We start from the raw sequence: 15,865 nt of genomic DNA, 5'->3' as shown, positions 1-15,865 counted from the left end.
ATCTTCCTACATTTTATTATTCTAAATTTTTTTTTGAATTTTTACAACGATAGATAAGATACAAAAATAGATTTTTTTAGTATATATACAATCATTATATAATTTAGTGCAATAGTTATAGGTAAATGATCATTCTACTTTTATTGTAACCAAATTTAAAACATTTTTTTTTATATAAAAATATATTTTATCTAGTTAATTTACTAGAAATGTATTTAAAAAAAAATGTAACAATCTTTATTGTCGCATTGATTTTTAATTTTTTTTTTTAATTTCTTTACTAAAATCATATATTATTAAATATGGTCTTTTTTAATTTTATAACAAAATATTTAATTTTGTTTTTATAATATTAGTAATTAATTTAATATATATATATATCCATACTACATTTTTATACACAAATATATATTTTTTTTACATAGTTTTTTATAAAAAATTTTTATATGTTATTATTATACATAAAAATATTTCATGAATGAAAGACTATCAATTTTATTTCCAATAAATATAATATAAAAGAAATTATCAAATTTATAGATATTATAACAATTAGTAAAATATTTAAAAAAAAAATTGCTACAAAATCTTTCATTCTTTTTACAATTTTTTTCTTTCTCTTTCTTGGTATTTTTTTTCTAATTTTATTATTATGTTAATTTTTATCACTCATATATATATATTGTAATGATTTTAAATTCTTCCTAATATGATAAATAAAAAAATTTATATAAATAACGTTTTTAATTTTTTAAAACATTTTTTTTTACTTAATATATAAAAGTACATTTTTGTTGAAAAATGTTGGACTGATAAGATAATAAATTTTACTAAAAGAATTTATTTTTTCAGCAAATGAAAATTATATATTATAGTATTTTAAAATCATTTTATGTATTATCAAAAATTTTATATTCAGTTAATGATATTGAAAAAATTTTTATTTATATTTGTTTATGAAAAAATATGAATACATTTAATTGCATTTAATATTAATACATTTATTGGTTGGTATATGTACGAGCTTGAACCATTGTGCATGATGTTTTTCCTGTAGATTTATCTGTTAATTTGTACATAAGCTGATATGGTGCATCATTTTTTAATAAAGAGATAATTGAATCATATCCAGAGAAATCCATTACAATTTTAAGATTTTGATTTTTTCCAGGATTAATTGGACATGGTATTCCATTTTTACAAGCATCTTGATTAGCTAAAAGTCCAAATGTAGGGACTTCATGCCATGAACATCCTTGCCATCCTCCCCATTGATATAAAGCAATCTAAAAGAATTTTAAATAATATATTTAAATAATTACATAAAACTAACATCAAGTCTAATTTCTGAAATTTTACCAGCATTATTATCAATATTGGCATTAATATAAAGTGGTTTCTTTAATTTAACTGGATATTCAGTTTTTCCACTAGCATCAACAGCTTGAAGAGTATGAAAAACAATATTTCCATCATCGGGACAGTTATACCAATGAAGTTGAGTATCAGTACCATTGGGCCATTGATCACATCCCATAGAAACTGCAACAAGTGCTAAGAAAGTAGCGATAATAAACTTTGTTGACATTATTTTTAAAAAATGGTATTAAAAAGGTAACTATTTAAAAATTTAGCATGATCATTATATAATTATACGAGACGGATCTTATAATTTTTATGTTAAATGATAAGGCAAAATTGATAAATACTTAATAAGTTATTGTTGAAAAATTTATTTTATGATAAAATAACGAAATGCAATGTAAATACACGTGGGAATAACTATTTATTATAAATGATAAAATGATAATTAAAAATCCGGCTTCTTTCACAATTTTTATCATACTTTTAAAAAAAAAAAGAAAATTATTTTCATAAAATGTTTTATTGAAAAAAGGAAAAGAAATAAATTTATCATTTATTTAATTACTTCTAATAAAACATTACTTTTAACATTTTTATCATTTTATGATCATGATAAAATAAAGTCATTTAAAAATTAATATTTTAAGTTTTTCCCAAATCTTGTTTTTGAATTAACTCAGCATATAATCCATTCATTGCAATTAATTGTTTATGATTTCCCATTTCTTTTATCTCACCATTATCCATACATATAATAAGATCACAATTTTGAATGGATGATATCCTATGAGCAACATGTATTGTTGTCCTTCCTCCACTAGCTTTTTCTAATGCTATTTGTACACTCTAATTTAAATATATATAAATTATAAATATTTATATAACATACCTTTTCTGAAGCTGAATCTAAAGCACTTGTTGCTTCATCTAACAATAATATTTTTGGATTTCTTATTAATGCTCTTGCTATTGCTATTCTTTGAGCTTGTCCTCCACTAAGACAAGATCCTTTTTCACCAACTTCTTGTTCATAACCATTTGGTAAGCTTTCAATAAATGTAGAAGCATTTGCCATTATAGCAGCATTTTTAACATCATCAATCGTGTAATCTTTATGATCAAGACCATATAAAATGTTTTCTCTTATTGTACCAGAAAATAATTTTGGCATCTGACCAACTAATCCCATTTGACTACGTAAATGAATTAAATTTAATTTTGTTGTATCATTTTTATCAATTGATATTATACCTGTACAAGGATCATAAAAACGTTCTATCAAACTAATTATAGTACTTTTTCCTGATCCTGAACAACCAACTAATGCTACTGATTGTCCTTTTTTAATAGATAAATTAAAATTTTTTAAAACAAGATAATTTTTTCTTTGTGGATAAGCAAAATAAACATCATTTATATTAATATCACCTTCAATGATATTTTTTTTACCTTCATTAGGATTTCCTGTTTTTGGTACAGCATTAATTAATTCCATCATTAATGATGCAGAAAGACGTGATTTAACAATTTCAGGGAATAATTCACTTGCTGATATAATTCCAGTACTTCCAAAATATAATAATTGTATAACTTGAAAAATAGAACTTTTTTGTGAAATATTGTATAAAACAAATATTAAACCAACAGAATAACATACTGCTTGAGTTAATTGTTGCATACCATGAGTACTAGCATAATTAATAGCTAGAAGAGGAGCTTTTTTTAATTCCATAGTTTGTTGAATTTTTGAATATTTTATATAACTTTCACATATAATATCTTCAGCTGTTAAAAGCTGAATTGTTTTTATTTTTTCTAATGATTCAACAGCAAGTTTTCCAGCTTCGTCTTTTTCAATCATTAAATGATTATGTTTATGTACTAAACGAGCAAGATATACTTGTAAAATACCTTGAATGCTAAACATAAATGCTCCACAAATACCAAGTTTCCAATCTATTAATACTGCAAATACAATTGAAGAAATTAATGATAAAATTCCACGAACAACTTTAGAAAATCTACTATCCATAGCAGCTTTAACATTAGGAGCATCTGTTGCAAGTCTTGTTATTAATTTACCTGGTGTATTTCTTGGATTATCAAAAAATGAACTATCTTGATATAAAATATTTGTAAAACTTTTAATTCTCATTTCTTTTGTGATATTTTCTCCAACTTTTGCAAATAAATAACTCTAAAATTTTTATATTAAATAAAAAAAATTAACATACCGCTAAACATGATAGTGATGATTCATATATTGCATATATTATATTGGCAAAACATAAATAAGTTGCATCAGTTACATGATCTCTATTTCCATCTTCATAAATAGAAAATGATAAACCATATAATAAACCAACAAATGGTGAAGCTAAAAAAAAATAATTGCTTTTAAAGTTATATAAGAATTTTTAAACATACTTGAAGAAAGAAGAGCTGAAATACCAGTAGCTATACCAAATGTTATCCATTGACTTCTTCCTATTTTAAGTACATCTAATAATGAAACCTGAATTGTTCCTCTACTTTTTATTTCTTCTTCTAATCTTTCCCCTTCTGCATCAATATCAGTATTTATTTTTTTAAATTCACGGTTATATTTTTGACGGATACTATTTTTAAATGTTTCATCAATATTATTATTATCTCCTTTATCAACAATTGTTTTTCTTTTAGATTTTCTATTTTTAATTGTTTTTTTATTTAAAAAACTATTTAACTCTTCATTATTATCAATAAATGGATTTAACGACTTTTTTATTGGTTCATTTTGATTTAAATTTATTGTTTCATTATTTTCTACATCATCAATATCGTTATCATCATTATAATCTTCTATTAATTGAGAATTAACATAATTTGTATAGGTACCATTTAATTCTAACAATTCATTATGTGTACCGGTTTCTAATACTTCACCCTTATCTAAAACATAAATTCTATCAGCTTTTCTTATTGTAGCTAATCTATGAGCAATAATTAACGTTGAGCGTCCTTTTGATGCTTTATTTAGTGCATCCTGAACTATTGATTCACTTTTACTATCTAATGCACTTGTTGCTTCATCAAGAATTAAAATTTTTGGATTTCTTGCTATTGCTCTAGCTATACATATACGTTGACATTGTCCACCTGATAATTGTACACCACCATCACCTATATAAGTATCGTATCCATTAGCTAATTTCATAATAAATTCATGTGCATTTGCAATTTTACATGCTTCAACCATTTGATCATGTGTTAATGTTGAATTACCAATTTTTAAATTTTCTTTAATTGTTCTATTTAAAATTACAGGAATTTGTTGTACAATACCAATACATGTTCTAAGCCATTTAATATTAAGTTGTTTTATATCAACATCATCTATTGTTACAATACCATCATTATAATCATATAATCTTGTTAATATTGATGCTATTGTACTTTTACCTGATCCAGAATGTCCTACTAATGCAACTGTTTCACCAGGATTTATTTTTATTGAAAGATTTTTTAATGTTTTAATATTTTCTGATGTTGGATAAGAAAAAGTAACATTTTTAAATTCAATTTTTCCTTTAACATCATAAAGTGTTTTTCCTACACTGCTACTACTATCAATATCTGGTTTTCTATCAATTGTTTTATAAATTGTTGCTGCAGCAACACGTGCTGTTAATATAACCATCATATGAGGTGATGCCAATCCTAAATGATATGCTCCTGATAGTAAACATAAAATAACAATAAAAATTTCACCTGGAGTATTAATGTATCCATATTTATATAAAAATGATCCATAAAAAATACTTGCACCAACAAAAGTTAAAATAATAAGATTTACTGTAGAAAATAATATACTATTTACAAGACCTTTTTTTATTCCTTTTTTTTTACCCTCATCTAATAATTTTTCATATTTTTTAACTTCTTCTTTTTGTCCATTTAAAGATGCAACTGTTGTTACATTACCAATTGCTTCTAATGCAATTTTACCAGCAGAAGAATAAATATTCATTTCTTCTTTTGTATAATACATCATTAATTTTCCTGTTAATCCAAAAAAAAATGCAACAGTTGGTGATAAAATACATAAAGGTAATGTCATCCTCCAACTTGTATAAAAAGCAACACATAATCCAGCAATAAATTGACATGAATTTCTTAATAATAATCCAAATTTATCTCCAATACCCTCACATATTCTTTCAATATTATCATTTAATTTGGTATTTAATGTACCACTATGATTTTTTTCAAACCATGCTGCATCTTGTTTAATAATTGAATTAAGAAAAGCACATCTAAGTTTACGAACAATCTTAACACATGCAATATTAAAAACTAAAAATTGTAAAAAAGCCATTGTTGATAACAATATTCCAGTGATAATAAAAAATATAATGCATTTTATACATTCCTTGATAAAAGTTTCACTATGAATATCATCTATTAATAGTGTATTAGCTAATTTTCCAGTTAAAATTGAAAAAATAGGTTGAAATATTCCACATATAAATGATAAAATACATCCAATAATAACTAATACTATATCTGAATAACTACCAAATTTAAAAAGTTTTAAAGTAGGTACTGGTTTTTCTTTAAATTTTAATGGTTGTTGATTACTACGACAAAATATAAAATCAAAAAATTTTTCTAAACAATTTTTCTCATACTCTATTTCTGCACTATCAGATGATGATTCATTCAAAACATTATCATTCTTTTTTTCATTTTCATTATCTTCATAAAAAAATTCTTTATCATTATTTTTTAAAATTTTTTGTAAATCACCAATTTTAATAGTTTCTTTTAAAGATTCTTCAACATTATTCATAATATCATCTGAATATTGTTTACCCAGAGTTTCAGACAACTTACTATTATTTTCGTTTTTTGCCATTATTTCGTTTTTTGAGATTAATACAGTAACTAATTCTTTTTGATTTCTATCTCAAATATTTTCAATTTAATCTAACAAAATATAATTTAAAAAATAAATAATGTATTGTTTTTAATAAAAAAAGAAATGACTTTTTATTATACGAAAAAATAATATGTAATTTTATTTAATTTATATAATTTACAATAAGTATCAATAAATAATGTTATATATAATAAATGGTCTGATATATTTATTACATTATTATAAGCTTCGTGTATTTAATTAGATTATATTTGATTTATTTATGAAAGCCTATTATTAACATAAACTTCCATTTTGAAATTGTAAAATGAAATAGGAATAGATGTTATATAAGTTTTATTTTATCAAGTGCATCAAAAGTTATAAAATATAAATTAATCATTTTTTTATTTCATTATTTTTTTTTTTGTTATCATTAAAAAAAATTTTTAACTTTTTTAATAATTAATTTAAGTTTAAATATTTTTTTTTTGACTGTTGGAAGATTTAGATTAAATTGAATAAAATAGTGGTAACAAATTGTACCAATCTTGATTTTTTTTGTTTTATAAGTATCATAAAATTATATAATTTGATGCAAATCTTTCTAATTTTTTTGAAAATATGAAATAATTTGTATAAAATAGTACTGAAATTGTTCAAAATATTCAAACAAAACATAATTTTGACTCAAGAGTTTTATAAACATACTTTTTTAATCGTTTTAATTTACGAATTTTAAACTATTTGTAACTTAATTTTTAAATGATAGTTTAAATTAATCTTTAAGATTAAATTTTATGGTAACAAAACAAAGAATGAAATTTAATCATTTATAAATATTCATTGTATAATTTTATTTATTAAAGTAATTTTAATATCAAAATAAAGAATTTAAATTATTTTTTTTTATAATTGAATCTGGTGTTTTTGTTTGAAACAATTTTTTTAATATGTATTTATAATAATTTTAATATTTTTTCAGAATTCAATTCAATTAATTTCATTCATTATATTAAAACCTCTTTGACACCAAATGATTGAACAGATATTGTAAAATTAGTAAATCAATTTAAATTTTAGATAACTTTTTTTTAATTCTATTTTTTCTTAAGTCATAAGTTAATAATATTGAAAAAAGATGTTTTAAAAATATATACTATGCTTTTTTCCCAAAAGATTAAAGTTTTTATTTTTTATTATTATTGCATAATTAGTTAATAATTTACGACATTGACATTATAAAAATTTTTTTTTCAATTATTTTATTTCATAGTACAATTATAAAATCATTAGTTCCAATTAGCAAATACAATATAATTAAACTCTTATAAAAATATAATTAACAATAATTATCAACAATCTATTTAAAAAACATCTTATTGCATTAAAAAATTTTTAAAACAACAAATATTTCAAAATTAAGTTTTTTTATATAAATTTCTACTGGGAGATTTTGTTTCTTTAGTATTTAAAACTTCCAAAAGATTAAAATTTATAATACTTTTTAGTACTAATATCAAATAAAAGTGCATTTTTTGAAAAGTAAATTATTTCAATATAAATTATTTTTATTATTAAAGCATTGTAAATTATCAAAGTTATTTTTTAGTGATGAACGAAGGTAAAACAATATTTTTGTTCCAAAAAAAATTAATCATTTTATCTATTAAAAAATTAATAGTTTGTTAAATATTTTTTTATTTATTTTTGTATTTTAAGTTGGCCTTTTTTAACGTTATAAATTAATTTATAAATATTTTAATTATATTTTCAAAATAAAATTTTATTTAACATTATTCATTTATTTAATATTGTTGCTTTTTCTACTACAATTGAAAAATTTTTCAATAGATTATCAATTTTTTTTTATATTTAGTCAAAAATATTAAAATTATGATTTTTTATTTAAATAATGTTTTATTAAAAATAATACATGAATATAGTGTAAATTTTTTTATGCAAATTTATCTCACACCAAATCTGTTCAACATTAATAATTTTTGTCAATAAAAATTGAGTTTTAATAATTAATTTAAATATTTTAAAATAAATTTTGTTTAATTAAACCAATAATTTTTTAAAATAACAAGAATAAGTATAAAAAGAGAAAATAGTTTAGATTTAGGAAAATTAAATATATACTGGAGAAATGATATTAAGCATAATACAGTTAATTACAAAATTGTAGTAGTATTAATTTAAAACAAAGTTTACCATATATATATTTTTCTAGGTTGAAATTTAGAATCGGCTCCCTTGATTTTATTGATTAAAAACTACGTTAAAATTATTTTTTTTATCAGATTGATATATTTATCATTTCTTTATACTTCTTGATAAAAAAATTAAAAAAAAATTTTTTTTTCAAGTTATTTCTTTTTACTTAAAATAAAAGTTTGTATTTTTTTGATTTAAACGACAAAATAAAAATAAACAAAAATTTTTTTAAATTTTATTAAATTAAATAAATAAAAAATTAATAAAATTATTAATAAATTAGTAAATTATTTATTAATATAAACGACTTCTCGTAAAACATCAAGAAAGCCAGTCCATAAATTATTTTTATTTGTCCGGCGCCAGGCAAATTCCCACAGACGCTCCTCCATGTCTTTTTTTGTCCGTGACCGTGCCGGAATCATTATTTTGAAGCCGTTCTACGTTCCTTCTATGGTATTCGTATGAATACCAGTTTCTGAATCCTTAAAACTTACACTATGGTTTACCGTATAGTACTTGAACCCCAATTTTTCCTTAATTCCTTCGTAACCTCGCCAACGATCAGTGTGAATGATGGAGCCAGGTTTGATGTGCTTCTTTATGACGTCAAGAAGCGTTTCACTATCCCGTTTTTCAAGAGAAACAGCGAAAACGCTTCTTTCCTCCGTTTTTTCCACACCACCTACAACCCAGACTTCATTTACAAGGTGCCTCTTATTGTACTTCCGTTTATCCATCTTGGTTTCGCTTAGTTCCACAACGATGTCTTCTCCACCGATAACACATTCTTCGGTTTCTAAGGCATCTACCACATGTAGACGAAAATAGCCCAAAAATGAGCAAACAGTCGCACTACTGACTTCACACTGACCTTTAATGGAGTTTACTGGATTTTTCCACAACCATAAGTAAGCCATGTGAAGAATCTTGCGAAGTGGAAAGCACTGGCCAGCGAAAAATGTTTTATTCTTAGCACTTATGCTCTTTCCGCAACTTTTTTTCGTGCATCTGAAGAGAAGTTTCGCTTTTCGAAAAGTAGTTAAGCTTTTACATGCAGAACAATCCATTTCCTTTTTAATTTTTTTCTCGTCTTGGAGAAACTTGAGAGCTGCCTTTTCGTCGAAGAAAATGTTTTTTAAAGAATCCTTTGATGGTATTGAAGCCATTTTAGAAGTGTTTTGAGTAAATAAGTGTGTTAAAGTTGTTAACAATTTAAATTTATAATCAAATATCAAATTCCAAATCATTTTACCTTTTTTTGGATTACTTTTTAAAAAAATACTTTTTTTGATGAAAATGCGTTGTTTTTTTTTGATGTTTTTACAAAAAGATTAAAAACGTTTCATTTATGTGATAAAAAATCTTTTTCTTCCCTTTTTCTTTTTTTTTTCCTATTTTTTTCTTATAATTTTTTTTTTCTGAATCGCCGTGTTTTTTATGCTAGAAAAATTCAAAAAAATTCAAAAAAAAGTTATTTGAGGGGAAACGAAGTTTAGAAGAAATTCAAATATATTCGATCATTAATAAAAAACTTTATAAAAATTTGTTTTTTTTGTTTCAAAATTTAAAAAAATAACATTTAGCATATAATAAGATGATTTTTTGATTATAGTCTTGGTTTTTGGTTAGAAATATTTAACAGTTTTCAAATATAATAAACTCCTTTTTTTATAAATTGAATTTAGATTAACTCTTAACTTATACAAATTAAAAAAGCACTCTAAAATTCGTACTTGAGTAAATTTCCAAAATATAAATAAAACTTAGTCATTATTAATACTATTATTTCTACAATATATAAAATAGAACTAATATATCTGCTTGTATATGAATCATATACTTAATACAATTAAATTTCTAAAATAATAATAACTTAAATAACAAAAGATTCTCTATACATACATAAAAATTACCAAATTTAGAAGCTAAAATTTTATACAAAATTTTTGCTTTATAAATTATCAAAATTATTACAAAATCAAAAGTATTGCATATTATAAGGTGAAATATTATATTAACTAACTGATATGATTCATGCTTCCTAATTAATGAAGTATGAAAAGGGAAAGACAATATTGTTTCAGAGAAAAAATGAGAGATGTAAGCAAATATTGAAATATTTTGCTTTGATTTTAAAAATGGAATTATGAAAAAGCAGAATATGCTTAGAATTGTTTCTAAACATATCATAAGAATATAATAAACGATTTTCATATAAACAAAATACGATGATTTCTTTTTTCTTTGTTTCTTATTAATAATTCCTTCGCTCTTTCCTTTAATTCAAAAAGTCTTGATGTTGTTACTGCAGTTTCTATTGACTCCGCAATTCGTTGATGTAAAGAAAAGAGGAAATCTATTTTGATCAACATTTGACCACTTTTTCATAATGTGAAACAGAGTTTCCTATAGTGTCTCGTTCCAGAACGTCACCTATTAAAATTCCTTCTGGAACATCACAGATTATTTTTTTTTCTTGGCAAATTCTTTGAAATGAGAAGACATAAAGGCATTTTTTTTTAATCTTTTAACCTCTCAAAATTCGCTTTCAACTAATTCAACGGGATATCTAGACAAAGCAAGATATATTCCGTTGTAGCTATGTAGTTTTCTTTGATTGTCACTGCATGTTTTGCTGCCTAATATAGCATAAGAGCTTTCTTTTGTAATAATTGACCTAAAAAAATGAATTTTAGGAATTGTTGTTGGTGTTTTGTTTTTGTAGCGTAAGCTATGTCGATGACTAGTTCAAATGTTCTTAATCATTCTATTTGATCCGCTAGAGTGTCTTCAGCAAATGGTTTCATAATCTCTAGTAAAGAGGTTATATTTCTTATAGTTTTTTGATTTGTTGTCATATTCCATTCGTGTTTTAAATGTGTGTCGTTGTGTACGTCTTCATTTCCAATACCTTCATTGGATATGAAGAGGATATGGGTACTATTCTGTTATACCCCCTCCCCCCAAATTAAAATGATAGAAAGTACTTGATAATTAATAAAATTTTTTCAAATAAAATCTTAATTACATAAAAGAAATAGAATGGACTTAAATAAAGCACAAATTATAAATAAACTTTTTTCTAAATATTAACTAATAATAATGGAAAACATGATGGAATTTGATATTTGAGTCATTTTTTTTTTCGTTTCATGATAAAAATTAACAACAATTTTTTAATTTTATGATAAAAATTAATGATGAATTTAATTTTTTTTTAAATTTTTTTTATTCTTCTTGTAGAAAAGAAGATGGAGAATCTGATAGGCTTGTTTTTTTCTCAAAAAAAAATAATTTTAAGGCAAGTTTTTATCATTTTAAATTGGGAGTTGGGTATAACAGAATAGTACCGATATTTATTTACTATTCTTTGTTCAATTTTATATATGATCGAATAATTTTAAAATTGATTGTTTTGAAATATTAATAATTAATAAACTAAGTAATCCATCAATTTGAGAGTTTATTTTCTACAATAGACAAATTTTTTCTTTAAAATAGACAATTTTGTTTTTACATTTTTTAATTGCTAGTGTTTAACATCAGACTCTGTCTTAATGACACTAACAAATTACTGATAACAATAATAACAGTAGTAAAGATAATTATTATAAAAAAGATTATCAATTTTTTTATCTAATAAAAAATGAATAAAAATAAAAATAATTAATAATAATTTTATTTTAAGTGTATAAAAACTAAAGAAAAAAAGAAAAAATTATAAAATATTAGTATTTGTAAAATTAACGCTTTATATATAAATTTTAACTATACAATCGTAGTAAACAAAGATTTATGTTTTTCAAATGGAAGTGCGCAAAGTGCTTGTTTTTTATAATATTGAATAATTCTTGAAAAATTTTTTAAATAATTTTTTTATTTTCTGAGGATTTTGGATGGGGTCATCCGAGTTATTTCTGACGTCAAAAAAATTGTCCAAAGTTGGAATGAACTAGAATATCATTTTCACTCCATTTTTAAAATTTTCTACATATAAAAAAACTTTAGTTTTTTGTTTTTTTTTTTGAATAATTAATTTAAAAAAATCACAGCATCATAAATTGCTTTATATTATGTATTTTTTTAATTTATTTGAAACATATTTTAATATTTACAATAATAAAAAAAATTGTACTGAAGCTAAAATATGAAAATTTAAAAAATTAATTGATAAATTTTATTTCAAAAAACATAAAAATGTGTTTTATTTGTGTGATAAAGAATTAAAACTTTGTTAATGAGTTAACCTAAAATTAACCACATGAATATATTTAATACAATATAATAATAATGTCATGAAGATAATCTTTCATATATTCACTCTATTATTACATATTAAATCATACTCTTTATAAGTTACACCAATTAACCAGAAGCAGATATAAATAAATTTTAATTTTAGCAATGGATTTATTATCTGTTTTTTCTTATATTTAAAAATCTTTTTAGTCAATGTTTCAGTTGGTAATTTATTTTTATAAAAGTAATTCAAAATAAGTGATAATTGATTAAAAACTAATTTATGTAATTGAGATTATTTATAATGTTTTAAAAATTTTATTATTTCAAAGTTAATGTTATTAATATAGTGTAAAAATACAATTAATGTAGTTTTGTTTAAAAACTTTTGTTTTTAGTTTATTTTAAATCTAATTGACCAATATGTTTGGCAAATAAGTGTAAATTAATCTTTAAAGAGCTTATAATTTTTAACATATTTTTAGCATATTTAAATAAATGTTTACTAGTTTTATGTAATCAACAGTTATGGAATAAAATAACATCAATTTTAAGGATATTTATAACTTTTAGAATACATTTTATTGTATTTTATAAAACCGTGTAGAAATTAAAATGTAATTTCTGGTTGTTATTAGATATAAATTAAGTCTTTAGATTTAGTTAAAGAATATTATTGGATGTCAATATTGGATTTAAAAAGAAAAATATAGTTAAGATGATAAAGTTTATTTGTTTATATAAAAATGATTTCAACTAAAAAATAATGATATTAACTTTAATTGAAATAACATAAATATATTAAAAATTTTCATGTATAAAATAGTGTTGGAATAAAAAGTAATTATAATAAAAAATAATTATGATTTGAACTGAAATGAAATGAAAAAAAAAATAATAGCAACTTTTTTTAATTGTATTATCATTTTTTAAATAAAAGAATATAAATAAAGATAATGTATTAGCATTTTTTTTTTATAATTTATGTATATGATGTACTTTTTTATTTTAGGTAAATCAACTTTTTTTAAAAAAATAAATATGTTTTTAAATCAAACTTACTGATTCCAATGTGCTTTTTATTTATATTGGAAGAATATTATACAAAATACAGAGATTAAATTTGGATGAATATTAAAAGATACAAATAAATTAATATCGGGCAGAGATGTCAGATACTAGAAAGCATATATGAAGAAGAGATGGCTTTTCGATCAGACACTCGTTTTATTTTATATTTTACAAATACTAATAAAAACTCTTTTATATATAATATTAATATTATTATTAACAAAGAAACATTTTGATGATTTTAAAAAACTCCTATTCGGGATTACAGAATGTATATAGTTTTATCTTAATATATTCAATTTTAAATGATTAAATAGTATTTTAAATAATTATTTATGTTTTTCTAAGCATTGAATGTAAGACTAACTATACATTATGGCTTCAAATAAGTATAAAAATTTTACAGTAAGTATTTTTATTTTAGCTAGCAAAATAATCTTTAAAATAAAAAAATAGTTATCCTGTAAAAATAATTTTTAGCCAATTTAATAAATATTTAACTTAAAATTTAATTATTTTTTTTATCAAGATTTTAAAACATTTTTTAATGTTACAAAATAAATTTCAATATAATTTTTATTTATTTAATGTTTTAAAGTAAATTGGATATATAACCTTTACTTGTATTAAATACAATTTAACAAAATGATATTGAAGTAAATATACTATTGTTTGAAATTATAGTTAAAATAAAATGATCTAATAATATTTTAATAAAAAAAATAAAAAAAATTGATAATATGAAAAAAAATAAAAAAAATTTTTGCTTTTTATCTAAATCAACATGTCGATCAAGGGAGAAACCATATCTCTTATCATATATCAATTTTTAAGAAATAAAGGATAAAAATTGGCATTACTAGACATGAGACACACTTACTCCTTACTTCTCTCGTGTTTATAAACATTGTTATTTAAATATCATATTGTAAAAGAAATTTGTACTCTACTATAAACATATTACTTTAATTATAATATTATTGAATGAGACTCTAACAAGCAAATATATGATTTTAGTAGTTTCTAATTAATTTTACAAAATTATGTGATATATCAATAGAATTATATTTGAAATCATAAAAATTAAAAAAAAAATTTTTTAACGTTATAAACCAATTTTTTTTATATATTTTTTTCATATTACTGTTTTATTACTTTGAAGGTGTAATAAATTCTCATAATATTATTGATATATTGTTTTATTTAATATTCAAATGTATTCTTAACTAATATATACGTTTAAATAATGTTGTTTTTTATTTATGAAGTTTAAATTAATTTATTTTGTATTACAAATAATTTCTTCTATATTAAATATTTTATTAAAGTAATTTAAATATCTACATTATTCCTTAAAACTTTTTTTTTATTTTTATATAAAATTATTTAGAAAAAAAAGTTATACATGTTTTTATTTTTATCAAAGTTTAAAAAATTATTTAGTTAATATAATTAAAATTTAGTGTTTTCAAAAAAGAATAGTACTTTTATGACAAATACATAAATACTTTAAAAATATTTATATTAATAGCTTATTAATTATGTTACTTTAAATTTTTTTCTAAGAATTTTTTTCTAATGATAATTTTTACAAGTTTTATTTTATAAAACAACTTTATAGTTAAATAAAGAAAGATAACTTATTTTTATTATGATTTATTGTAACATTATATGTATATATTTATTTTGTTGTTTTTTTTTTATAAATTTTTATAGTGATTTTGATATAAATATTTTATAATTTTATATTATTAATTTATATAAAATGGAGGAAACTTTTTTATCTGCTATAGTAAAATTGATTTTTTCTGTTATAATGTTAATATATACTTCTCAAGTAAGTTTTGATAATTTATCAAATATTAAATTATTTTTTTTTAGGAATGTTTAAATTTTATACAATTAACATATAATACTGGTGTTAGAGTAGATAGTAATGAAGCTATAAGAATGCTATTAATTGTTTTTGTAATGCATTATACCTGTTACAATTCATCATATCTTATTCATGATGTCATTTTAAAAATGTCAAAAGAACAAATTTTAAGAGAATTACGTTTAGCTTAA

At 21.2% G+C, this 15,865-nt stretch overlaps 4 protein-coding genes across 4 annotated transcripts; 1 reads left to right on the top strand and 3 right to left on the bottom strand.

The window, feature by feature from the left end:
* Positions 1-1,001: 1,001 nt before the first annotated feature.
* SRAE_X000130900 (MD-2-related lipid-recognition domain-containing protein) lies at positions 1,002-1,588 on the bottom strand (the record flags this gene model as incomplete). The annotated part of the gene is made up of 2 exons (XM_024647497.1): positions 1,002-1,286; positions 1,334-1,588. The coding sequence occupies 2 exons, from the start codon at positions 1,586-1,588 to the stop codon at positions 1,002-1,004; spliced, it is 540 nt and encodes a 179-aa protein (XP_024498773.1).
* A 419-nt stretch (positions 1,589-2,007) lies between these two features.
* SRAE_X000130800 (LP14331p) lies at positions 2,008-6,262 on the bottom strand (the record flags this gene model as incomplete). The annotated part of the gene is made up of 4 exons (XM_024647486.1): positions 2,008-2,211; positions 2,255-3,562; positions 3,600-3,742; positions 3,793-6,262. The coding sequence occupies 4 exons, from the start codon at positions 6,260-6,262 to the stop codon at positions 2,008-2,010; spliced, it is 4,125 nt and encodes a 1,374-aa protein (XP_024498772.1).
* Positions 6,263-8,925: 2,663 nt separating this feature from the next.
* On the bottom strand, positions 8,926-9,654 carry SRAE_X000130700 (Transposase, ISXO2-like domain-containing protein; the record flags this gene model as incomplete). The annotated part of the gene is made up of 1 exon (XM_024647475.1): positions 8,926-9,654. One exon carries the CDS (start codon positions 9,652-9,654, stop codon positions 8,926-8,928), a length of 729 nt encoding a protein of 242 aa, XP_024498771.1.
* Positions 9,655-15,563: 5,909 nt separating this feature from the next.
* On the top strand, positions 15,564-15,865 carry SRAE_X000130600 (Hypothetical protein; the record flags this gene model as incomplete). Its single annotated transcript, XM_024647463.1, has 2 exons — positions 15,564-15,635; positions 15,680-15,865. 2 exons carry the CDS (start codon positions 15,564-15,566, stop codon positions 15,863-15,865), a joined length of 258 nt encoding a protein of 85 aa, XP_024498770.1.

This window comes from Strongyloides ratti, scaffold srae_chrx_scaffold0000002 (assembly GCF_001040885.1).
Source record: "Strongyloides ratti genome assembly S_ratti_ED321, scaffold srae_chrx_scaffold0000002".
NCBI lineage: Eukaryota > Metazoa > Nematoda > Chromadorea > Rhabditida > Strongyloididae > Strongyloides > Strongyloides ratti.
The sequence above is the reverse complement of the archived record's forward strand: the minus strand, read 5'-3'. Positions and strand labels throughout refer to the sequence as shown.